Source organism: Aquila chrysaetos, chromosome 3, assembly GCF_900496995.4.
Source record: "Aquila chrysaetos chrysaetos chromosome 3, bAquChr1.4, whole genome shotgun sequence".
Lineage (NCBI taxonomy): Eukaryota > Metazoa > Chordata > Aves > Accipitriformes > Accipitridae > Aquila > Aquila chrysaetos.
The window spans coordinates 72,755,504-72,783,124 of NC_044006.1; the positions used below are offsets into that span (position 1 = coordinate 72,755,504).

Here is a 27,621-nt window from a genome sequence, read left to right on the forward strand (position 1 = left end):
GTTTTGATGTATTTATCAAAACAAGCACAAGGACTCTAGCTGTTGGGGTGGCATTTTCCTCTTTTTATACAGGAAAGCTGGAAGTTCTCCCCTGGCTGTTTCAGGCTGTGACTGTCTCATGGGCATAGTGCCTCCATTGGAGGTTTTCTCCAATCATGGCTTTTTGCTGACACGTTGCAATTTATTGACTTTCTAGGGAAGGAAATAAGGGTGGTTTTGCTAATACGCATTTCTAGAACCCAATCCTTAAATCCATAAAGGCTACTAATAGATACTCCATGGATATTGGATTGGTATTTAAGTTCCCACCACTTGGACAATTCCAAAGCAGTAGTCCCTAAACTACGCCTCACAAACTACCTATAATCTAATCAACTCTTTCGCCATCACTCATGACATCAGCAGCTTGCCACCAACATGGTTCAGGTGGTCAGAGAGAACAAGGTATAATATTTCATGACGTGCAAAATATCGTTGCTGTGCAGAACATTTTTTGCTCAATATTGTTGCCTATTGGCTAGCAAAGGCTGAAGTCCACCAGCACAGGCAGATTGCCAAATCCTGGGATCCTCAGGAAACATCCCAATAGTCTTGGAGTCCAGCCTGAGCCTGGATAAATGCAATGTATTACAATCAACAAAGCACTTCATTAATGAATGCTGACATTGTACCTTCCGTGGAACAAACAAAGAGGAAAGCATGGCCCTCAGCCCAAGGAGCTTACAGTCTAAATTAGACTGGCAATACAGATCAGACACACAAGACATGCAGAAGGAAGGCTGACACTTCAGCTTTCCCTTTGTCTTATGTAAATACAGATATAGACAGTGGCAGCAGAAAGTAAAGCATCTCTCTCCAGGACCCCATGGCTTTTCTCGCCCTCCTGTCCACAAGCAAGTTTAGATTTTATCTTCCCTTCATCTTCCTGCTGTCTCCCTCTTTTCACATTTCTTCCTAATTTAAACCCTATTTTTTTTTCAGTTTTCTACATTTAGTTCTACCAACTCAAAACATCTCCCTCCAAAAGTAGATCATCTCACCTCTTCCCCTCACTTGACCTAGGTCATCCACCTCCCTGATTCAAATACTCTCACATACTTAGATCAAACCTCATCCATCCCACCACTCTAAGGTCTTTTCTTCCTTTTCCTACAACTCCTAACAGCTTACAATCTTTGTACGGTTTATAATCTCCTCTGCCCACACTAGATCTCATCTCTCTCCATCCCATCTGAACTCTTCCATTTCCATCAAGATCATGAGAACCTGTCAAACAAAATCACACTCTCAGACAATGCGCTTAGACTCTGAGGACTGGATGCAGGAGGAACCGCTAGCATCTACAGATGGTAGGGATAGGAATAAAGTCCTTTATGCAGAGTAAGTTATATACCACAGGAATTATTCTGGATCTCTTCACTGTCTATATTATAAGAAAATGAAACACATGTAGTCTATAAACGTCATGTCCAAATGTAGATCACAACTCAAAACTGAGTACCTTCCCACCTCCAAAGCATGTTATTTTGGGGACTAGCATTTGTTGATTTGTTTACCTTCCTTTGTCAAAAGCCAAGAATTCATCATCAGTCTAAATCCCTCCAGCTTTTCTGTTTCCATTCCTGTTTCGTTTCCATTCCTGTTTCGTTTCCTTTAAAATACTCTCCACTCAGCCAAAGTGTTACTTAGTTTTCACTATTTTTTTTACTGAGATATTTAAATGTATTGAAAAAGAACTGTAATAAGGCCCCTAAAGATTTTAGACCTGAATACATGACACACACAAACTTCTCTTCCCTGCAGTTCAGAAAACTGTATTACTATGCACAATATTGTCATTATCCTCTCTCCTATTATGATTGACACAAGGAAGTTGAAATATCTACTTCATGCTGGTGAGAAGTAGACAATGGAAGGAAAATGTAGCAAGAAAAAAAAACACTCTGCAACAAAACCAAACCAGAAGTGAAGATATTTTTAAAGTACTTACCCAGCATCAGTGCTATTGCCGCACAGTAACACATCTTCTGTACCATTTTTTATGAAATAGTTCACTGCAACAGAAATAGAGAAATTGCTTTTTAACAAGTACATTCTGGGAATGATAACATTCACAAATGTCATCCACCAACCAGCGTATTCAACTGGGACAGTAATTGAGAGATGAATGGCATGCTTTTGCTTTGTTTTGCTAATTTTAACTTTTATAAATTGTAAAAACAAATTTATTTTTCAAAGCTCTTTAAGCACTTGCTGTTTGTATTTCAAATCTGACCAGTTTAATAAGGTGGCTGCAGGTCTGTGGGCAATGTTTGTAGGAAACATCATCTAGCCATGTCCCTGGCTGTTCTAACCGAGAACATTGTTACTGAATTCAGTACAGCACTATGTAGTAAAGCCAAACCATGAGCTTGTCCATAACTTTTAGACTCTACACTGATGAGATGCGCATTAATTGAAGTTTGTGATAGAAATTCCTGACTCATAGGTTAAAAATGCAACCAGCTGTAAGTCAAAACGTAATAATACTAACAAAGCAGCCCGTTCCCCCAATCTGGTGGATTCTGCTCAGCATAGAAAACACACAGTATAAAGCAAAAGAAACAGAAAAATGCATCCTGTTAAAGATTAAACAAACAAGGAAGTGTTCATAAAGACAAATATTTCTCAACATAGTCATCTGTAATGGCAATGGAGAGATACAGGCACTTCTTGAGCCAGACTCAGAGCAGCAAGGTAAATTTAAGTGCTCTGGATCTTTCCCTGGTTGACTATCAATGAGGCTTAAGGAAATTAGCATCCCCAGGCTAACAAGGGCCTTCATTTACACATTCCCTCTTCTCTCTCCAGCCGACAAAGTCTAACTTTCAGAGAAATGGAACAGGAGGCCAACTTCTTCTCAAAAGGATAAGCTAAATCAGTTTTCCAGAGAGAGTCTGAAGAAAAGGAGATCTTCTAAGGAGCATCTCTAAAACCTGAGTGGCGGCATGGAAGAACAGATAAAAGCACTTATCTAGAAACATAATAAATGCAAAACAGAGGCCAGCGGCTGACTGATGGAGGGTAGATAATCCGGTGTGCTTTGCTGCAGCGGAGAGGACGTGATCCCCTGTTGACATAAGACATGATGGTGGCAGCCTTAAGCAGCATGTGTTTGTGAGCAGAGGGGCCTCTGCAGATGATGCTCAGAAGAGGTTCTCCATTCTAGGCTAACCCTCTGTTGTGAAATGTTTTAAAAATCAAGAGTGACAGCTTATCCAGGCAGGCTATGCAAAGAATGCTCAATGGCTCAAGCCACCGAACAGATGTGCTGTGGCTTTCTCAGTAAGCTGCGAGCAGTGGAAAAGCCCTACCCTGCTGCATGCCAAGAGGGAATTACTGTCCATGAGCTTGTGGTTACGAGGGCACGTGATGGGGTTCACAAGTTGTCAGAGTATATAGCCTGCTCAGACTGTATGCTTTCCCACTTTGTCTTACATGTGGGCTTTCTATGGAAACGTCTTGACTGCCAGCAACACCCAGGTATTCAATATGGTTAAGGATCTGTGATCAACCACCACAGAAGGGGGGAAGGATGCCATGTCTTCCATCTCCTTTCACCCTCCCCTTCTGCTGGTGAAAGACTTCTGCTTTTCTCAGGAGTGAGCGTATCTTATTTGGGGTACATAGAGTTAGTGACACAAACTCATCAGACTCTGGGGTACAGAGGAAATATGGTAGAACCGTGAGATAAGAGGTAGACAAACAACTGCAGAGCTTCTGCACCTTGTTAAGAAATGTTATCACTACATGGGGTACCCTGAACTTCACAAACATGCACTACTCCCTGGGAATGGCAACTTTTCATACTGCAAACACTAAGACCAGGAGGACCATAGATCTGTAACTCTGTGTTGACCACTTTCTTTGAGGGATGATTGAAGCACAGCGCTTGTTGAAGACCGAACCAACACCTCCTGGTCAGTCAGATCAGAAGATGAGAACGGGCCCAGAGCACAGAAGTAAGGAGGAAAAGGAGACTGTGTGCAAACAAGAAATTTAAAATCTCAAGAACAGACAAAATTCTCTTGTCTGCTGCTGACTTAAACATTTACATTTTTAAACGAAGCAATACGGTAGGTGCCAAAGAGTGCTATGAAATGCATGCTGAGGAACGGGTGCAGAGATGCTGCTGGGAGGGGGTTTCTTCACTCAGAGTCTGCAAGTGCGCAACAGAGTGTCACGGCTACCCTGCCAAACCTCAGCCTGAGGAAGAGCTGAATTGCTGATTCCCTACTGATAAATGAAGGGGCGATTAGAGTATTATACCCAAGGAGACAAATTGCTATATTATCAAAAATGCGCACAACAATCAATTTGTCATTCAAAGCAAGTTGGTTTGGATTACAATCAAGCATGCCGGGCAATCAGAGGTCTTTAAGAAGCAAACAGTCATCGCTCTTGCTTTTAAGAACAAACCACCTTGGTATCATATTAACCCAAGGCCTCAGCTTTCTGTCAGTTAACTCTAACATGGACAAAGGACATAAAACGTCTTTTTCATTTACAGTAGGATTTTCTCTCTGAAACATAGACTGCTCAAACTGATCATCACCACCTGAAAACACAATGACCTTTTTGTTGTCTTGGAAGATTACAATTAGTTTTTGTTTTGCTTTGTTAGTTTTTTCACTGAACAATTTAAGCGTGTCAGTGGGAAACAAAATAGGAAAAGGAAAGTGGAAAACAAAACTGAAAACCTCCATATTAGATTTTTTTTTAATTTTTAAAGTAAAATCAAGCCAAAACAATGATGTTTTTACGCATGCGTGTGTGTACATAATCTTTATGCAACATGCCATTCTTTCCAAAGGAAATGCTAATTTTTTTTCCCACCAGCTTTACTAAAATGTTGATGCCACAGTTATAGCGTACATAATGCTTTTTAGGAACTTTTCTACAGGAATCTCCAGAGCAAGATAACTACTTGATCATATTAAAAGAATTAAAAAAAAAAAAAAAAAAAATGGTCAGAACAACACCAGCTTCCTATCAGTTTCCAGTCGGTCACGCATTATTTACTTCATTGTTGCCAAATAAACTCATCTATTTTTCAATAATACGAAACATTTCTTGTCAGTACTCAGCAGTCAAAAATTCAACAGAAATATGTTTTCTAATAACCAGATGCTATCTTCTCCAAAACATATGCACATTTGTGCCTGAGCCTTATAAATACTTACTAAGACCCTGTATCTCCAATGCTCCTGATATAGTATTAGTTGTGTTAGGTTGATTCTGTTGCCATTAAAAAGGTGTACAATGAATCCATATATTGGGGTTGTCTTCTGAAGGCTTGTGTTTTAGAGGTGCCAAGTTAAGTAAAATAATCCAATAAAGTGAGTGCTCGCAAGCAGCTTACTAGCTTCTTACAGAGTTTTGTCTACCTGCAAAGGACAGCGAGATGACAGCAACTGCTTCAGCCAAAGTGGCTCAAGCACCAAGTAACAGCATTGACCCTAGTTTTAAAGTTGCTGTATGCAAGTAGTGAGGAAATATACAAATTCCTCTAGACTATTCTTGCAATGTCTTCCTTCCAAAGCTTCTCATAATTTCTGCTGTTTCATTCTATACTTTTTCCAATTTATCAATATCTTTCAGGTTTCTGCTTTGCTCCCTTCCACACCAAGCAATTCTAACAGAGCAAACATTCATGATATCTCCACCTGTCAAGTTTAAAAAAAGGCAAACTTCCTAAAAAAAAAAATTTATTCTAATTAAAATTATGCTGCAGCTTATACTTTCCAGACCTACATCACACCATTGAGCAGAAAGCCAGTGGGGTACATAGAGCTCCAGGGTAGAAGGCCTCCTCATTTCTGTGCAAAGAAAGGAAAATTTTCCAGTTCAGAAAAATAAAAAAGGTTAGAGTCAACTTAGAAAACACAGCTTCTGAGTCCAGCTTCTCCTCCTCCTTCGAAGACCCAACTGAAATGATATTTTGACTTGTCTTACAACAAATTCATTCCAGTTTGAAAAAACCCTATATATTATCACACTTGCATAAAGAGCAGCATTCAAATATCATTAGTCACTGCCCAGAGAAGAGTCCTCTGGCTGACTTTCTAACAAAAACTTCAGAGAGGTGTCTGTTATCTCAGACTATTTATTGCAGCCACACGGGTGCTCGCTGGTTGGAGACTTTCTCCCTGCGCTATGCCTGGCACAAAGCACTGTCAGCCACCAAACATCCCAATTCCAAATTTGAAATGCAATTCAGAAAGCCCCATCACCTTAGAGTTGTGATACGTGACACAGAATCAAAATAGATAACACCCCCTCCTCGCCCTTTCGCCCACCGGCACAAACACACTGTACCTCCTGGTAATACATAATAATTAAAATGAATCCTTGCTGCACTTGCTGTGTGCACACTGTGTCACATACGGTGAAGTCTCTAATAAATGAAATTGAGTTTGAAGATGAAAAACATGCCTCACAAAAGCAATGGAACAGGCTGTATTAAGGGTATTATTAGGGAAGAATGCTTGGGAATAAATGGCACTGCCAGTTAGTTCTTCCCTGCTAAAAGGGGTTGCAAATAATTATAATAATCAGTTACTCTCCTGTTGCTCACCCCCACGACAGGGGATCTGGCTCTCCTCTGCTGTCCCCTGGCATTTGCTGCTGCCGGCCCTTCTGCTGGGTTTCGCAAGCTCTTGGGTGCTCTCCTCTCCCTTCTTGCTTCCCATCCTTCCCTCCCTCTTCCCGTGGGCGCTCGCTTCTGGCCCAGCTCTCTCCCACCACCTTACCGCGTAACCGTCTAGAAGGACATTTTCAATCCTTCAGTTAAAAAAGGAACAGGAGGAGTTAATTGTGAGGATGGTTGGGTGGGTAGAAGGGGCAGAGATCAAGTGGGTAACTTTTTTTTTTATAATCTTATATACGGCATTGGTTAATACGTGACTTTGGGGTAACTACAGCCCTGAATTCTGGGCATGAGATATCCTGCCGGTGGTATGGAGAGGTTGGGAGGAGGTCGTAGAATTCTGTACAATAAGGTGCTGGGAGGAAGGTGGTCTCCTTAAGCTCAAGTGTCTCTGGTAGGCTTCTATCATTGCTTCCCCCCATGCTCGAGACAAGTCAAAGCAGCAATTTCCCAGCCAGGGCTCAGCAGTGACCATAGCACAGAAAACGTGCCCAATTTTGATAGTACAGCTTTTTCCCTCTTTGAGAAAAAGCCACTAAAAATATCGATCAAGCCCTCTGCTAGATGGCTCCCGTGCACTAGGAAGAGGCTCTGAAAGCCTCAAAGATCCACAGTACCTGGTTTGTGCTGCCTGTACGGTCCGAGCGAAGGAAAAGCACTTCAGGAGCGTTTGGAGCTGCGGACTAGAGGGGAGCAGAGAATTTAGATGCTGTCAAATTGCCTTGGGGACCATGCCAAGTCCATGAGCATCCTGAGGAAGACGAGACAGGAGACAATGCCTAGCAATAAATACACATGCTGGCTTTTAAACATCTTCAGATAACCTCCTTCTGTGTCTCTGTGTCTGACCAGTCACGCAGACCCACGCTCTTAGGGCTGTAGGCTGCATAGCACGTAACTAAAAGCATATTTAGTACCACTTGTTTAGATGTACGCTTCACATGAATAGGCAGCAAAATGCTGAAGTGTGCTTTCTGGAAGTTTTGTAGAGGTTGTGTGTTTTGTGGAGTTTTTTTTTATATGTTTCACACAAAAGAATTAAAATCAAAAGCTGATACAAGGGTTGAATGCATTTGTGATTACAGACAGACGCCAGAAAAGTAGAAGAAAATACTCCTGCTTGTAGTGTGATAAAGAAAAGAAATGAATTGGATCAAAAACTGAGTAAGAGACAAAAGACAAAGTTTGAGATGAAAAGTCAATGTGCAGTATCTCAGCAGGCTAACAGAGGCCTGTATCTGCACCACTTTATTACATTTGTAAGTACAAGGGAAAGAGAGGGTGAGCAGAGAGGCGACAAAATCTACTATACACACTATTTTCCAGGTAAATCAAGTCCAAGGCCAGGATTGAATGAGGAACACTAGAGAGGCCTATTCCACTAAAATAAAATGAGCAGAGAAATGCAGAGTGAGATATTATGTTGTCAGAATGTGAAGTAAAGCAGAGAAGGAGAAAATCTCACCCATCCATAACCTTTTGAAGTTTTAAATTCCCTGTATCAGTTCAGGTAAGAGATATGGATTTTTTTAGGGATCCTTAGCCACAGTTTTATGTAATATGAAGCTGTGATCAAAGAAAAGTGTAATATTGAGATGCAGGAGAAACAGGATGGAGTACTATACAGGAAACAACCTATAAACCAGTGGCTTGTCTCATCCAGCTCTTTTTAATATCTTTATCCAGTTCTGTTTAATATCTTTATCGATGATCTGGACGAGGGGATCGAGTGCACCCTCAGCAAGTTTGCAGATGACACCAAGTTGGGAGGCAGGGTCGATCTGCTTGAGGGCAGGAAGGCTCTACAGAGGGATCTGGACAGGCTGGATCGATGGGCTGAGGCCAGTTGTATGAGGTTCAACAAGGCCAGGTGCCGGGTCCTGCACTTGGGTCACAACAACCCCGTGCAGCGCTACGGGCTTGGGCAAGAGTGGCTGGAAAGCTGCCCGGCAGAGAAAGACCTGGGGGTGCTGGTCGACAGCCGGCTGAACATGAGCCAGCAGTGTGCCCAGGTGGCCGAGAAGGCCAACGGCATCCTGGCTTGTGTCAGAAATAGTGTGGCCAGCAGGAGCAGGGAGGTGATTGTCCCCTGTACTGGGCACTGGTGAGGCCGCACCTCGAGTCCTGTGTTCAGTTTTGGGCCCCTCGCTACAGGACAGACATGGAGGTGCTGGAGCGTGTCCAGAGAAGGGCAACCAAGTTGGTGAGGGGCCTGGAGCACAAGTCTTATGAGGAGTGTTTGAGGGAACTGGGGTTGTTTAGTCTAGAAAAGAGGAGGCTGAGGGGAGACCTTATCGCTCTCTACAACTACCTGAAAGGGGGTTGGAGCGAGGTGGGCGCTGGTCTCTTCTGTCAGGTGGCTGGAGATAGGACAAGAGGAAACGGCCTCAAGTGGTGTGCAGGGGAGGTTTAGTTTGGATATTAGGAAAAATTCCTTCACCGAAAGGGTTGTCAAGCATTGGAACAGTTAATAATATAGTTAATGTTAATAAAATAGTTAATATAATAGTTAATGTTAATAAAAATTTAGAAAAATATCTATACTTCAGGCTCTACTAATTTGTTCTGGAACATGTGGGGCTGCTCTGTGCCACAGGTGCTGCTGTAGATACACCAAGGCCAGACTGAGCCTGGCAATTCCCATATTTTATCTTCACCTCACTTGGGTGAATTCAGCGTTGATGAAAAGTATCAGGAGAAAAAATTTCTTCACTTATTCGTTAAAACCAGTGCAATATGGGAAAGCAGCACTGTGAGCCGTTCTCTGCGGGTGGGCTCACGGTGCACCTGGGCTGGCTGTTCAGAGTTAAAAGCGAGAGCTACCTCTTGCCTTTGCAAGGCACATTACAGCTGAACCCGGAGCAAGCACAAGTCCATGGACAGGCTCAAAAGGGCACACGCAAGGTCCTTTCAAATGCACATCACTGTGCAAGTCAAGTGGTGTTTTAGTTTGATAGTTTATGAACAATTTGAAGGTGCAGGAAAACTCTGAAAATGTTCAGTCTGAATCTTCTGTGACAGATCTTTCCTTTAGTAGATCTCTCCTTTCTGTGAGCAGTAATGCAGTGATGAGAGCAAAAGAAATGTACCTGTGGGAAAAAAATCCTCCTGTTTTACAAACTGTTCTAAAGTAAGAACTTACTCTTTCACCACAAGGCCAAAAAAACCCCTTTTGAATGGTCAGAAAGACACTGTATTGGATACAACAGTACCAATTCCTATGTTATTCTGATCCATGCACTTCTTCTGCTGGGCCTTTCTTTTTCTATTTAGCTTAAAACATTAAAGTGCACATGTTAATAACACATCAGAGCATTAAGGTTTGAGCATTTATGAAGCTCTTTATCAAAAGATCCACAGCACCCGAACAAAGCCACAATATTTACAGTTAACAGTGGAGTAACATGAATAGATTCCATGCTGACAAGCACAGTCTGAAAGCCCAGAGAGGTTCTTTGTCTTAATCACTGGTTCATATACAATCATACATAATAAAACACCTATTCCAGTCTCAACCTGATTTATTGCTTCCCTCTTTCCTCCCACCTCCATAATTACTCATCAAACACTCACTGTCTTCTATTACCACCTCAGACAACACCTCAAACGCTTCAGCTCTCCCCAAACTTGCTACATTTATTATCTGACTTGGACATCATTATTTTCTATACAGTTCTCATACAGTTTCAGAATATCAGTTCATGCAGTTCCATTTCAGTGGTTCTGAAAGCAAAAATGAAACAATTCATCAGGCAGCGCTAACAAGGCACAGAGCTTAGAGAAGATATATGTGTACGCACACACGCATCTATATACACGCATGTATATTCCTGTATATTCACAGACATATGCCTCAACATCCATGCCCGTTTATTTCGACAGTGCATTACACCTAGGACATCAAAGAGCCTCGAGGATGTGGAAAGTCTCTAGAATTATTTCACATTGGTCTGGGACTGCTCCTAGTTTATCAGCTCTGAGCAGCCAGACTGGTTCATTCACACCATGCGCAAGACCAGTTGTTTCCCACAAGCCTGTCATCCCTTCTCAAGTACTCAAAACGACCATGATTTGGATGGGTATCACATCAATGTTCAGCAAGTTGCTCTGCAACCAAAGGTCATCTATGCAGAGTGGTCATGTTCCTCAACCTTAGGCATCTAACGTGGCTGGTTTAGTTGGATCATCTCCCTAGGCTGCCTAGTATGATTAAGGCATAGAAAATGAAGCAGACTCCTCCAGAGGCCATCTCAGAAAGTTCCTTCTCCAAATCACTCCTACCACTTTGTTGGATCCAATCAGGACCTGCAAAGACTAGGTACCTAAAATAAGGACCTAAACTTGATGTATTTTATACATCTTTCTAAATATAGAACCTGAAGCAACCATAAGTCTTGCAGGTCTAACTGGAGATGACGAAACAGAGATTACATTTCTCTTTATCTGGATTTTTTCTTTCTAATTAAAGCTTCCCCCCCTCCCACCCAGACCTTTGGTAACTACACAGTTTGACTTCAGAAGAAGAGAAAAATCACTGCCACGAAATGAATGCCAGAAACTAGTCTGGAAGAAAAAAAATAACAACCTTGAAAAGTCCTCTTTTAAGCTATAAAAATAGCAGTTGATTCCTCCCCAGTAAAAGGTTAATAAAGCTTAAACATTCTTTTATTTTATTTTTTTAAATCTTTTTATTTCAATAGCTTGGACAAGATTATCTAAAGGAAATTACAGGGTTTTATTTTACCTTACAAGATACTGATGTTGAGAGAAAACATATATAGACTACTTTGAAACAAGACCTTTTCAGAGTGTCTTAAGTAGGGTATTTAGTTTAAAGAAAAAGAAAATACTGAGGTTTGAGACTATCATTTCAAAACTATTTTATAATAATTTTACTAAATTTTAAGGTTTTTTTCTAAAGTGTTTTTTCTTATGCATTCAGCACTTACATTGAGCCCTGCTCTACAAAAGAACACACTATTTAAACTACTTACTACTTACTGACTAGTCAATAATCCATTTTAGTAATGGAATACATAAATGACATTAAAGATTCTACAATCATCAGCCATATGAATCAACTACACCCAGTCCATTGTTACATCTTTTCTCTCTCTAAACCAGTGACATATCTGACATCCACTCTAACTCACACATTCATAAAGCTTCACTTCATCAAATACATCTTTAATTTAAACACCACAGCCTGAGACAGGCTTTCAAGCATGCTATTTGCAGCTGCTTTCCTAGACATCTTTACAAGTATTGGAACTAAGCTTGCAGTTCTTCAATCAGCTGGTATTTCTAAACTATTAGCTCTCCTAAAGATAACTGACAGCTCAATAACTTTGATATTGATATATTGATCACATAATTTTCATAATGCTGTGGATGTAAACTATCACTATTTTCTACTTTTTTTTTCTTTATTTCATTTTTATATATGAGCACTGCTGCATCTACAACTTCAGATTCCCAGGTTTGTTATTATTAATGTCTAAAAATAATCCTCCTTGGGCTTATTGACTGCAGTCCCTTACCAAGTCTAGAATTGCAGGTAGGAAAATAGTTACTTACCAGCAGTCATTGTTTTCCCAGATGAATGAACTGTGCCTCCATTTTAACTTTACCATTGGCACTTGACATCAAGAATTTTTTAGCCTTATTCTACCTAATACTCAACGGTCACCCATCCCACACTCCATTCGTACTGGCAAAGGACAGTCCTATGGAGGAGTCTGGGAGACCTGATGAGCGACTTCTGCCTTACTCTTCCTTATTCCCCTTCCTAGGTTTGCAGTGGTAAGCATTACTCATTGGAGCCAAAACCAAACTGGAATAACTTTTCTGATAAGCTGCCTTCTTAGAAGTTGGTTTGTAAATTGTGATGACCTAGAGTCATTTAAATTGGTGGAAAGAATAGAAGAATCCTCCTGTTCATCATGAGATAGATGTGCCCACCAAAAGGCAGATGTTAGACCTGCATCTCAGCTGTGAGTTGAGGAGAGACTAAGCAGGTATCTCACCTTACCACAACTGCTGTGCCCAGTGACAAAGCTGAGAAAACAGAGGCACCTCCAGCAGCTTAGATGAAGCTTCTTTCACAGAATTAAGCTTTTAATGTCAATGCCAAGGAAGTCCCCTTCTTGACAGTCTGATCAGGAATATTCAATGTCGCTTTTGTATGCTAGGACTTAGTGATTAGCGAAGCTAAATGGAAGAGATCGCTCAGTGAGAATTTTCCCACTGAATCCCCATGCTTAAGGGCTCTGTCCCTTGCTTCCCAAGTTACCTGGCATTTCCTGCAGCTGCACGACCCAGTGAAATGATGGAAAGAACAAGCAAAGTATTGGGTGGATAGGTAGGAAATCCTTGCTCCTTATGGGATTTAGTTTGTAGGATTGTCTCACGGCAGATGCACAAGAGGAGGAGAGAACGCAACAATTCTCAACACCACCAGCAACCTTGCAATGTAGGACTGACAAGTTAATGCAAGAAAGTTTAAGTAACAGACAGCCAAAGGCCTGAAAGGGGAGGTGGTGGGATTTGCCTGCTTATGGATCTATAATGCACAGAAATGGACCTTTTTTTTTTTTTTTTTTTCAGATTTAGGAAAAAAAGATTTTTCTTCTGCCACCACAGTTCCTGCCACCACCACTACCAGTGCTGGTACACTGCCTTTACTGGTGGTGGAGGCAGAAACAGGGGTAGAAGAAGGGCCAGGCAGCACCCGCACCATCTGCCAAGATAGTTGTGGTGAATACGGTGGTAGAGCAGGAAAGTACAAGTGGGTCTTCAGTGTGTAGGAAGGAGAAGTTCCTGAACCCTGGGGGCACTGTGGTTATTTCCTCAAGGATCAACCAAAAATCAAACGTTACCACATAACGGTGGTTAAGCCAATGATGATGCAAAGTTTATAAACTGACTTTTTTCAGCCATCTATAAAATGAAAACAAGAGGATTGAGAAGACAGATGAGAAAATATGTCCTACCTGGTGGCTGAAAGGAGCTAAGGAAAGAGGATAGAATTTAGTCCAGATACCAAATCAGTTTGGAATAAAAAAGCAGAGCTGAAGCTATCCGAGGCCTTCTACAAAACCAAAATGTCTCCTGTACTGTATGAAGTGCCTGTGGCACACAATTATCTCAAGCTAAAAAGGGCACGGAAAGACTGAAAACTGAGTTCTTATCTTTCTTTGCACATCATGACTAAGTCTCTCAGCTATTTCCTCTGCAGAACCAGGCAATTCTTCACTGTTTTACCCTTTTAAGGGGTTTCATTCGTTTTTGTTTTTCCATTCATGCAAAAAAGGTTCAAAGGCACAAGAGGAGGCTGATGCCATTTCAGAGGCTCCCCACTGTACTTTAAAACATCAAAAACTCTCTCAAAGAATCCAAAGCAAACTTTTGCTCTCCAAGAAGAGAACTGCATATCACCCCATTTTGATTCTCTATTTTGGTGTCCTGATGAACAGAATTAACAATTCATTTTTCCAATTTTGCTTTTGAGTGTTTTTCACTCCTTTATTTCTTTACATACCCCACCCCCCTTTTTTTTTTTAAGTTTTCTTATAAATCTCTGACAGTACTTCAGGTTTCTGTTTTTTTCAGATCAGTATCCCTGCTCCAAACTAAGTGACTCAGCCTCATTGGTTTTGAAGTCTCCAAAGAGCTTTTGTAATTGTCTTGTGCTCCCTTCGAGTGAACTCTACTATCTCAACATGTTGGCCAATTTTCTTCTCTAGTTCTTCTTCAGAATAAACACTGACACTACTCTGTTTCTTAATATATTCCTCTTTTTATCTAATTTGGTCTGCCTACACTTTAATCTAACTGTATGTATTGCTTAATTCCCTGCAGTACTTGAAATTTGGACTGTTATTAAATTGTGGTCAGTACTACTCTGTTAAACAATCACTTCATTTCACCATAATACTTATGCAAAATGAAATATAAAGCACTATCCCATCTAGTTACAAAATGAGCCAGTCCTTCCATTTCTGAACTGCTTCAGTGCAACAGTCAACATTAAATGAAAATCCTACTTAATATGGTTCTCCCTGGCCTAATAGCTAAACCACCTTCTCCAGCATTTCAAGGAACACTTCATTATTCTTAGTCACAAGTCAGTACGTTTTTCCTATAAATCTACTTTTGTTCTAGTTCTTCAGTGGCCTGCTGCACTGACTCAACACTTCAACTATTTAAATCATTTTCCTCCATCCACCATAACTGACGGCTGTTTGCCATAATGTACCGTGCCTTTATTTTCAGATATTTTGAAAACATGAAAACATTCATTGATATTATTATTACTTACTATTAATACCACATGGTCAAACTTTAATTTGCTTTAATCCATTATCTCACCAAGTTGATTACCTTTGTAATAGGCAAATCTCCTTTAGCGACACAAGTATATTTTCATGACCATATTAACCATTGCTGGATTTACTAAATGGATTTACGGGAGCATCTCCCCTCCTCCCCATATCAGGGCCACACAAATAAACTTGCTCATGGTATGCTGGAGCAGCTGTACAATTCCTCCCATTTAAAGCAATGCTGCAGCTGGCCCTGACATTAACTATATTTTTATAGAGACTATCCAGTAGCACATTTACCCTACTTCCACTCCCAAAGAGCCACACTATCTTCACAGCTCCACTTCATCCCTTCACCTTTATTGCAGGGCTTTTTACTTCCAGCCATCACTATTTTATCCCTCAATGCCTCTACGAGAGGGGGAGAGCAGCACCTCACACAGCAGTCAGACATCTGGGGGTGGAGGAGCCGTGAAGTGCCGTAACCCACCACAGATATCTTCACTAGCTCCATGAGCACTCATCTCCAAGCTGGAAGCACAGAGACCGTGGGTGGGAAAACATGTCAGCAGGCCCATCACCAGCCAGGATAGGCGCACTGTGGTTTTTTAGCTCTGGCACGGAGCTCTTTCCCCTTTCAGCTGACAAGAGGCTCTGATGCAGGGACGTTGAGAGGACACATAACCTGCTAGTCAGGGTCAGTCCCAAAGACAACCCTAATTCAGCTAGAGCTTCGTGAGCTGCCCTTCCTTAATGCTGCACCAACCACATCATACATTAAAGACACCGACGCTGAGCTTTTTATTCCTTGAATGAAACCCTTCTAACACCACTGCTTCCAGGGCTGCTCAGGCCGCAGGGAGAGGAGCTGAGCAGAAAGGCCAGAAGTCACCTGTGGGGAACGGTGGGACTGCCCTTGGCCCGATCCCTGGACCACATAGCCTGGCTGAAGAGGTGTACGATGCTGAGGAGCCAGCAGGAGTTGGAGGCAACCCCGTACCAGGCATTCAACAGAGCCCTGGGTCAATCCAGGCAATTTCCAGGAGTCAGGTGCGGGGTTTTTATAGTGCAGATGGCTGGAGATACAAGCCTGTAGGGTCCACGTTCTTCTCCTCAAAATAAATAACATACCAAAGGTCACCGGTCATAAGTTCCTACCAACACACATCAGTCTGGCTGCTTCCTACTCTCCAGAGCATTATACTGAATTGTTTCAGATGTGAGTCCATGTCCACTGCAGTTGGTGTGGGTCCTCCGGTGACTCAGAGGGTTTCAGAGCAGCAACAGCTGGGCCACTTGTTTACATTCTGAAGTTTATTTACATGAAATGCTTATTTTTTTTAAATGTTAATAAATTAGTTCAGTGAACCTATTTCATTGTAATTCAAAGTATAGCAGACTGTAGAGTATTAAAAATTGCTTTGGCCTAGAAAACAAGCCTTTTGATAATAAACATCAGAGCACCAGATACCGCAAGATGGCCCAACCCAGATAATGAGTTAGGGCCCTAATAGCATAAGATTTCCTTAAAAAAAAATGCTCTTGGGATTTTTCAGATTAATAAATACTGAATTGCTCTGCTTCACTTTTTGATTTTTTAAGACCCTTAATTCAAATTTTGAAGTTTTGCTAGAAAATGCAAGAGCTATAAATTGTTTAAAGAAACAGTGGGCAAACCAGACCCACACACAGGCTTGAAATTTTTATGTGATTGCCTAATTCCAGGAAAGGGAGCTTTAAGAAAAATATCATGAGACACCCTAAAACTGTGAAAAGCATCAATGATACAACAAGAACCTTAGTCTGGATCATAGGAAAGTGCCAGAAATACTTTCAGTGTGAACTGTGAAGGCACCACAGAGATCAGAAAACGCTATCTAGAACTTTCAAAACCACATCAACATCATGAAGAGCCAGTAGTCAGGTAATGCTGCCTTTGCTGATTCACAGATAGATTATGGTCGATATAATCAAATTTAAAAAAAAACAAAAAAAAACCAAAGAAAACAAAAAACACCAGACAACAGGATGAGAAGGAGCTTACCTGGATCACTAAGAAATTCCTCTGAGGTGTTCCACATCCTACCATCCAAGTACAGCGTGCCATTGGTGGAGTTAAACTTGGTGTAGTCCCTGACACACTTGTGTCGCAAGTTGCCCATGAAGAGCTGGAGGCCTATGAGGGCAAAGACACTCAAGCAGAAAACGGTCAGGATCATCACATCAGCAAGTTTCTTAACAGACTGGATAAGTGCCCCTACAATGGTCTTCAGTCCTAGGGAGATAAAAGCCAAGAGTTTATAGACTGAGAGGCTGAAACATGTCTGCAGGTAGCTACTTTTCATTATGAAAATCTCCATGGAAAGGAAAAGTCGGAGGGGTTTCCACTACATGTTTGTAACTGGACGGCAGAAACGAGAGACAAGTGATCACTATGAATGTTTAGTTTGGCCTACTTTTGTCTGGACAAAAGTCTTGGTATTACTCTTACACAAACACTGATTTAAAAATGGAGGGAAAGAACTGAATGGAGGAACAGTGAGGTACAAAAATATTCATGGATAAAGAAAATCCAGAATGTCTTTTACATTTTCATGGAGTGGTAGTAGAGGCTGTAAAGCCTAAATCCCATTGAATTTTGAGAATGTGAATTACTTTTAAATCACTCAGGTGATTCTGATAACTTTATCCCTCACATAAAGAGATGAAGAGGTATGAAAATATTATTTATTCCCTGGTTATTTTACACATTTTGGTGCCAAATCCAGCTCACTGTCCTCATATGAATAATTCCTCTGCCTTCAGTTCATTTGCTTAAGACAACAAGAATTTGGGATTGAAAATTAGCCAAATAATATGGGCAATCAAATAAACTCAGTGGAAACTATTTGAGTAAAACAACCTGAGGCTCCAACAATACCTGGGCGAAGTTTATAATTTTGTAATATGCTGCCAATGTAGATAAATCATCTTATTACAAACACCGAAGGCTTGGGTCACACAAATTAGCTTCTCCTGTGTTATTTCGTCCTGTAACACTAGCTTCAGTTTATTATTCTATAAATACACAGATACAAATAATTATACTGTTTTCTCAAAAGATATTGCTTGCTTTTGAAATGTTCCTGGCGATCAGCACTATTTGAGCTGATTGAATATTACATGAATACGACAAACCCCCCTCTTTTCAAAAAAAGACCCTTCTTCTAAACTTGTGTGCTGTAGTTGGACATTAATATCACCTGCACAATGGTAGCAATTTTGTTGTTTCTTTCCTATTTATATTTAATTAATACTTGATAAGTAGTAATCAGTGCTTCTGATAATCAATGTCACCGGTATGGCAGCAGTAAGAGAAATTGAGTTAAATGGAACAAAGAAAATGCAAAGAGGAAACAGGAGGAATTCTCCTGGGCAATACTCAGAAGCACATTGATTTGCTCACTGAATATGATCATACACATTAAATCTCAGTTCCCTGGAATTCCACCCCAAGAGTTTGGCAGCCACAAAGGTTGAGCTAGTGCTGTATAATTTAAAATAATATGAAAATGTACTTGAGGACTCACAGGAAGGCAAAATGTGTTTTTTGGTCTTGCTTAAATTCTGCAGTTAAAGTAAGGGGAAATCATAGTTTCTCAAAGGAGGATGAGCTGCTAGAATGACTAACAGGTCCAGCAGTCCCTGTATGCAGCAGCCTAAAATATTCCACTCCTGCATAAGGTACTGCCATTACATTAACCTGTGAATGATATTAACGGCTATAAAATGGCCATTTAACCAAAAGGGACTGACCCATCAGGTGTGGGTAGTCCCCTTTCTCCACTAAATTATTTGTTTGTCTCTTTAAAGCTAGTTTGTGGCATGGTAAAGAAGGAGAGGTTAGACAGCTCCCTGCTCTACTCAAAAATAGAGCAAAAAATATTGTAGTACAAACATGAGGCAAACACTGGATTTGCATGCTATGTGCACTCCTCACCAGAAAGAGATTTTACAAATGAGGTCAATTCTATTCAGGTACCTAAAAAAAGGCCCGCTTTGAACTTTTAAGTCCATCTGTAGATTTGGCTACCTATTCTGATGCCTAAATAAAAAGCATAGCTCTTCTGATAATCTAGTCTTGGGTGAACTTTAGCCCTGAAGTGAAAGTAGTTTTAGTTGTCGCCCACTTCTGAAGGTCTTTCTGGGGTCTCACCCTTACTCAGTGTTAAGACTACAAGACCTTTAAGACAGCCAGGTCTTAAACAAGTAGTAAGGTATGGAAAAGAAATATGATTTGCAAATGCAGTAGAATATTTTTTTATTTTATCTAAAATTGTGAAAAGTTTTCAATGATTCTCATCACTGGCTGTCCTTTGAGTGCACGGATGTTTCTTCACTGAAGCTGGTGAAACTTGGGAAGTCCAAATGCAAACTGAGTCTTAAGAAAGGGAAAAAAGCCAAACCACAAATTCTTTTACTCCAGTACCCTCTGTGAAATCCCTGCAGCATATTTATTTGCTCATAACACAAATACAAGCTTGGAGCCTGTATTAGTATCATCTAAGTACACTAATTAATCTTACTCACATGGGCAAGTACAATGGGAGTCCTAACATGAATAGGGATAATGTTAGGAAACAAGACCTACAAAATCCTAATCACCAGTAAAGACTATCTGTTTTCAAAATCAGGCCCCAGTATTGTTGATTTCAAGGTCATTTCATGAAACATGTTTTTCTCAGTTTACTTACTGGGGTTTTAAATAGAATAGTAATCCTATACTATTAGTTTTACAAGTTCATTCCTTGCAGGTATCAAATAATTTCTTTATGAGAGGGCTTTCTGCTTTTCTTTCTTTTCCTTTTTGTTTTTTAATAGCATACAGGCTTCTGAACAGTTTAAGAAAAGAATGCTTTAGTAATACAATTGCTCTAATTAAAGACCATTTAAAAATAACTTGTACTCTGCCTCCTGGACCTTTGTTAAAACTTTCCAGGAAAACCATTTGGAGAGGGGTATACTTACAGTCTAGCTGTTTTTTCACACCCTTTAAAAACAAAATTTGCCCAGAAAATTAAGTAGCATCCATTAAGTTGCTTGGCACAACTCACTGCTAAGCAAAGTGTTTAAATCACCATTCATTTAAACTTCTTGTGCCTCATAAATGGAAGGGCTGAGGGGAAATAAGGACACCCAGAACCTCTTGCAGGTGCTCTGTATTTCTCTGAATCAATCCCATGTTTTGTAAATGCAATGCTTGATGTATTCAAATTTAGAGCACTGTTAAATCTTCTAGATAAATAATCCTCCTTTGAAATAGTGCCAATGAGAGCACTGCAATATAGCTTAATAGAAGATACTATTTATGGGGCATTAAAGGCATTTACTTAATTCTTGCAAGTCAAACATCAAACCAGGCAGCATGCACAGAAAAACTGAGGATCTGATCCAAAGCTGAGTAACATCTACACCCGTTAATGACAATGGGTCTATAGATTACTCCCTATGGAATAATCGATACAGGCTTTTCCTGAATCACTGAATTCTTTCCACACTTCTGGGCCAAATCCCACTTGCATGACATGAAAAACACCACGAGATCTAAAATCAGTGGAATGCGGGCTGTACAGGCAGCCTGACATCTGCAGAAAGCAAGAAGGATTTGGCCCAAACATTCCTGTTAATGCAGGTAGAAATTACCACATTCAGAGGTTAATCAAATAATCAGTTTTCAAATGCAAATCAGAAACCATAGAAAATGCAAGCAACACCAAACAATGAGAAATGGCAAGATCCCACAAAACCATCCATTCCTTCTACAAGATGTGAGAAAGTATTAGCGTAATTCAGTATGACATCCATACCAGATGTTGGCAATCACCTACAGAACATTAGACGCTATCATGCACAGTCTGGAAACAAGCGGGGAGAAAAAGCAAAAACGAAAAAAAGAGAGTGTGACTTGCACCATGATTGTCCTCACCTAGCCTAATCCTTCTCCTGAGGATATGCACGTGTCCTGTAAATGTCTGCGTGAGCCATGTGCATATCGGGAGAGCAGAGTTCATTCTTGATGAACGTATTTTGTCATTAGCCACTGAGACGTGGGGCAGCACAGAGTTTAAGAGCACGTTGGCAAACCGGAATGGTTGTCAGCATTCCTGTAGACCATCTTTGCATGGAAATGTGACTGTCAGGCCAGTCTCCAAGGAAAACACAAATATGTCATGTATTTTTCACCTCTGGGATAGTTACTTCTTGAGTTAAGTGATTTAGCCACTGGAAGGATGACATTTATCTCTCTGCAGGAGGACTTCAGTGAGATTGAAGCAGGGAACGAGGGTCACTCTCCTCCACACAGTCTTAATTCTTGTGCTCTCAGCTCTGTTCTGGCTATCAGTAAAGCACTGGATAACATTCACAGCACTATTTATAGCCTTTAGACTCACACTAACTTAAACAGGAGCTGGATCAGGCCCCAAAGTGCCTTGGCCCAATTTTCTATGAGGTCACCTTTTGCCGGTATCCTGTCATTTCATGTGAGATGTCCGTGATGTACACGCCTGTTCCAGAAAGAGCAGTGGAGCTTCTCTAGATACAGGCACTTTACAAAATCCTGGTGATGATGATGGCCTGTATTTTGCAGGCTTTTGATGGGGAGGCGTACAAGGGTGTATCTCAATATTACCTCAATTAGTAGTCATCAAAAACATTGGTGATTTCCATGCAGATAAACTATGATTCGAGACCCTCTGTTGTCATGGGAAGGGTTCCTACTGAGCACACTGGGACTTGGATACGCTGGTAATGGGAGACAAATGAGTGACTTCAGTGGATTGTTCTGCTGCTGACCACGGTTCCTATCTAGATTGAAAACGAACGAATCCAGTTGCCATGGCAATGTGCAAGAAGCTAATTAATACAGAAAATCACTGAGAGTTAAAGGTTTTATGCTCTCATAGAGAAAATGTTACCTATTTCTAAGCACCTGAATATAAGGTGTTATTTGAAGAAATTAAAAACTTTTTTCTTTTAATGAGTATAGATAGACAGATATGCAGCTATTGTACAAAGCTTGCTTTCTCTTGATATCATGGGCAACTGGAAAACAAAAAGAAATGGGTGTGCTTAGCACAGAAAAGGGAAAATTGAGGAGATCCATAAAGGTCCTCTCGCATGTTAAGGGCTGCCACAGAGGGTAAGGCACTGACCTGATCTCCTACACACTGGCTGTCGGGTAAAAATTAAAGAGCTGATGATGCACCAAGAAAGAGTGAGGCTGGATGGGGGTCTGGATTCAGGGACAGGACCTGCAGGTGATCCATGGCCCTGGGGAGCAGGAGATACTGGCGTGACGGCAACGAAAGCGAGCCGCACATCTCCAGTGAGCGGGAAGTACACGGCTTGCTGGTAGATGCTAATATTTGTGTTGCTGAATGTGGATCTGAACCCATCTTCCCAGGGAAAATCTTCTAATGGTGAAAGCAATGAGGTGCTGGAACAGACTTCTCAGGAAGATGGTGTGAGACCTCCACCTTTGAAGGACTGTTAGAACAAGTCAGGCGATAAATATCGTGCCAAGTCTGAGCTATACTGAATGCAGCCTTAGGCCAGGGGAATGGACTCCGGGAGTTTCGGAGATCTTTTTGAGCCCTGCGAGTCTGTGTCCCCTAAACGTCCCTGTGCCTGCTTGCGCACTTAGAGCCAGGCATTGAAGGTAGGTGAGATTTTTAAAAGCACTAATTGTTAGCTTTACTGACTCCCTCTGGAGTCAATAGTGAAACTCATTGATTTCAAGTGAAGCAGAATGCCTTTGAAAACCAGCCTCTAAGTGCTTTGCTGGACAGAAGCCTTACACCGCGGAGGACTTGGCCCATTACTTTCGGTAAGCAATTTCACTGAGCATGCTGAGGCCAAGTATGTTTGTGCAAGTATAACTACCTGATGGAAAAGTGTGATCAATTTTATTGAGGAAAAGCTTAGATATTTGCAAAGGAGAATACCTCTCAGTGTTCTTCACCTAAGATGTAAAAGAGGAAGCAAAAATGACAGCTGCCTTCTCCTCTCTCTAGCAGCCGAACCCCAAAATCTCATGGAAGATATTAGTGTTCATCATCTTTTCATTTTTAAGCCTATTGTGGAAAAATATTTCATCTCAGCATAAGCCTGTGTTATCATTAAAAACTCAGACCGATCTCCAAATAAACCACAGCATCATGCCCAATATTTCTTTTAAAATATACTTGCCTAACTGAAAAATGAACCACCTCCTCTGAAATTATCTGCTAACATTAAAAAGAAACCTTAGCTGTGCTTTACAGGCAGCTAGGTGTTCCCTGGCAATCTGTAACCCTCCACATCTGTAATTTAAACATACTCAGGGCACAGGTAATCTTGACAATAAAATCTAAGGCCAGATATTCTATTAGCGTATCTTCGTGCAGTTATGTCAGCAAATAATTTAGTTACTAGTACCTAAAAATGCAGTTATCAAAAACCTAATCAAATAGTCAGAAAGAAAAAAAGAGAATGTGAGTTATTATGTATTACTCTAATAAATAAGACTCTTCATCTTTTTTTCTTTTTCTGTTAACCAACAAATGGAACAACTCGTTGTTTAATATCACTGAAGGGCTTTGATATATTTTTAAATAAAGTTCTTCTGAATCTCAGTACTCCTTTTTTTCCACTAAAAAAACAGCCAAAATTTTTCATTTGATGTAAAACAAGCTCCAGCTCTAACCCTGATATAGGACAGCAGAAAATTGTTATATATATAACTCAGCAAATTTGACAGGCTCTGCTCTGAAGAGGCTCAAGCTTGAGACAAGATGGAAAGTGAAAGGTGTCCCCTGGAGATGGCTGTCCCTCCAAGTTAGTCTTCAAATTGCTGGCAAAGGAAACTAGGAAATTCCAGTTTTCTTTCTGATTAGCCACTACTATCCCACATGATCTGTCAAACCGTGCTCAACTTTCTGCTTCCCAAGGGAAAAAAAAAAAAAAAAAAAAATCCTTTCTCAATGGAAATCCAATTAGAGAAAACTTAAAAAAACCCTCTCTGCTAATAGATTATTCTTTTTAAACTTAAAACCAAAACTTGATGGGAACTGATTTCAAGTAATACCAGACCTAATGAATGATCATCTTAAAGTATTCTTTAAAAGCTATATTTTGACATACACTTTCAACGAAAAGTACCTTGCTCTTTCAGTAATTCCACTGATTTTCATTACTTTAATGTTGGAAAGAAGGAGTAAGCCCTAGACCCAGATATATATGTTTTCTTAACAGCCCAATTCCAGAATTCCCATTTCTAGCTTATAATCCATGCGAGTGCTAGTGATAGTTGTAATACACGTCCCTATAAGTTTACACCACAGAATTTGATCAGATTTCTATTAAAGTGTAGATGTGCATAAGATAATGGGTGGAAAAGCCTTTCTAACCTTAAAGAGCTGTGCGTGAGAATCTGAGCAGTTGTCTCAATATTTTGAATATTTTTGACATGTAATTGCCAACATCTGTTCAGGATTATCACCGAAAGGATCTACCATGCATGGTTTTTGCTATCTTCTCTACCTTGTCATGCAGGTTGGCGATGTTAAACACTGAGGCTGAATGAGACCTGTCCATAGATAATGCTTGGCAAGAAAGTCTTGTCATATGGTTACTCCTCAGTGGACTCATCTCTGTATAAATTACTTAATAGTAAATATTATTTATTATTTTAAGAAATAGTAATAGATTAGATAAAAAGCTATGAAAAAAGAGCTTCTTTCATTACCAGATCTGTAGTAATTTTTTCTTGAGGGGGGGGAAATCATATCCTTGAAAATGTGAGAAGATGTGAGTTGATGAAATGCTGAACCTACCGAAATCAACGATGAAACGTTTTCTGATCTCTTCAGGGTCCGAAATTTAAACAGTGTTTCTATCACATGCAAATGGATAAACACCATGACAAATTAGGCTATCTATGCCTGCAGTCTTGAAACCTCAGCTCATAGCACAGATTTAGATTCCTCTATTGATGCGCTCTTAAACACGAATATGCATTTTGAGGTCATTAACCTTCCATTTTTAAAAATCAATATCCGAAGACTTTAAAACAGTTTCATTGCCATTTTCCTATGGTTCATGAATGAGTACTTTATGTATGTGATTCACGAGCCACCGCATACCACCGTTCTTACAGCAGCGCTCGTCTTAGTGAGGTCTGTAATTTTGGAGGCACTCTAATTCCTTCTGCCCACAAAAACAGTATTGGAAAAACATATGAAAAATGTATTCTATTGACAGGTCACATTCCCTACATTCCTCCATTTCCTGAACAATATCTATGGTTAAGTCATTTGTAATTACTGTGTTTACTACTGGAAATGGCATGTAGGCTTTAACTGCAGCCGGAGTGTTTAACCTGATTTTCACCTGAAATGACTGAGATTGTTTTCAGCGCCCGCAGTACTCTGAACGTTCGTAAGGCTGAGACATTGCCCAGGTCCACAAATTCAGTTATGTATCTGTAACAAGGGAAAGTCACACACAGACAATGACAAAACACCAGCAAAAAAACAACAGTCAAAGGGACAAAGAGAGACAGAGAAAGAATCACTTGTAGCTGAGAGCCAAAACGTAAGGATCAGGGCTTCTTACCTGGGATTACTGAAATAGTTTTTAAAGCTCTCAAAACCCTGAAAGTCCGAAGAGGTGAAACACTGCCTACATTCACAAATTCTCCTACATACCTGTAGAATTAAGTCACAGTTATTTGGAATTATACAATAGAGTACGAGACTTGTCTGAATGAAGAATGCATTCATACACAACGGGAGCGAACGCAGCCGAATGAGAGGTGCCTCCACTTTTCAGGCTGTTCTTTGATGCCGTTTATCCCAGGTTTTTCATAGTACACATTATTCCAAATGTTTCTTGAACTATTAAACTTATCTAATAGGCATCAATTTATAAAACTACTGGGTGAACTTTGTTATCGTGCTGTTCAGCAATAAATACTTTAAAGATTTTACCATCATGTAGTTTAACAAAAAATTCTTCACATTATAGGAAACATTAAGAGTTACTTTGCTGCTCTTAAAAAAAATAAAAGCTTCAAATACCCAAGTAATTTTCACATAATAGCTTCTGTAAACTACATATAGGACAACATTGGAAAATATCAGCGCAAATGTTTCTACTGGGTTATTTATTCTAAGATGCTGTACTCTGTGGTAAAGCAGATGTTGGTTTCAAGGGATGCTTAACATTTCACTTTGTTTTGAACATCAAATCCATTCCCTTTGGCTGCAGGAAGATGGATTTTGAATGAATATAATTGCAATCCTACTAAAAACTATTTAGGATTAAAATACCAATCCCAGCTCTTCACTGACATGCCTATTTTGGTCATCATGGAGACCCATGCCACATCTGAGCTAAAGGCTCCCAGGAAGGTCAGTTATGGAATGAGTTTGGCTTTATCAGTGTTGTACAAAATTACTTCCTCCAAGTCGGTATACAGTAAAAGCATAGTCACCACTGTTTCTTCTGAACAAGAGAGCTCTTGGACCCTTTAATTTCACTATTAAATTTCTATTAAATTTCATTAACATATTCTACTTCTTTGAGGTATTTGTTTTTACACGTTAAGGAAAAAACTCACCTGGTTATTTTACAAAGCCTGCTTAAGTGGGCTTTGTGCAAAGGCCTCTGGGGAGGAAAAAGCATCCTCTCCATATCTACTAATCCAGATTATAGCCTGGAAAAGCAATATTGCTTCTCCTCTTCATAATCTCATAGGGGGGTCTGGGCAAAGATTTACCTGTTTCCTCCCCAGGTTTACCCAGTGCTTCTCTCCCAAACTCTTCTGCAGCATGCAAGTACAGAAAAAAAATGATTTTGGGAGAAGCAATAGCATAGGCGTATGCTTTTGCTGACCAGAGATTTGTAAAAACACATAACTAATATGTGAACAAGCATATGAAACAAATACTACTGCTGCTTGTTCACAATCTTTAATTAAGATTTATTTCGGCCGTTTCTTGGATGAAATTGCAGCAGACTGGTTCATCCCTATTGGGGAGCGAGAAGCAACTGGAATTCCCATCCAGAATTTTCCTGCTAGCCAGGGAATTGTCTTTAAGCTTTTGGCAGGGCACTTTCCGACCCTGAGTTAGAGCTGCCTCTCCCTTGCCTGTCCTGGAAAGTACTCGCTTGGCTGGGAAAGACTGATCGAAACAGGGGCAGTTTCATCAGTTCCCCAGAACCCATCCATGGCCCCACAGAGGGTCACAAGCCATGGCTGTGTCTGCTAGCACAGGGCGGGAGGAAAGCCCTGGAGACCTGTGGCACATCTTACTCTCTAGTGCGCTATTTAAAACTACTCTCTGTGACCCAACCTGTGCCGTTTCTGCCCAAAAGAGGAGGTAAGAAGTTATTATGCAATAACTCTAAAGCAAGGGATGGTGTTTCCATTGTAACACCTGCCAGTGAAAGAATCAGATTTTCTGTTAGCTCAAAACCCTCGGTTCTTCTAAATCTCATGGCCCTCCTATTTTGAACCCTCATGCCATCTTTGTTTCCAGATACAGAAATACCTCTAGCATCACGCTGGCTATAAGCGAAGACAAC

At 40.5% G+C, this 27,621-nt stretch overlaps 1 protein-coding gene across 1 annotated transcript in view; it reads right to left on the minus strand.

Annotated features, from left to right (window-relative positions):
- Positions 1-27,621, minus strand: part of SCN5A (sodium voltage-gated channel alpha subunit 5) — a 216,474-nt gene that overhangs the window by 133,657 nt on the left and 55,196 nt on the right. The window contains 3 exon segments of the mRNA XM_030009604.2: positions 1,991-2,054; positions 17,057-17,287; positions 25,423-25,514. Of these exon segments, the coding sequence (XP_029865464.1) occupies positions 1,991-2,054; positions 17,057-17,287; positions 25,423-25,514 (387 nt within the window).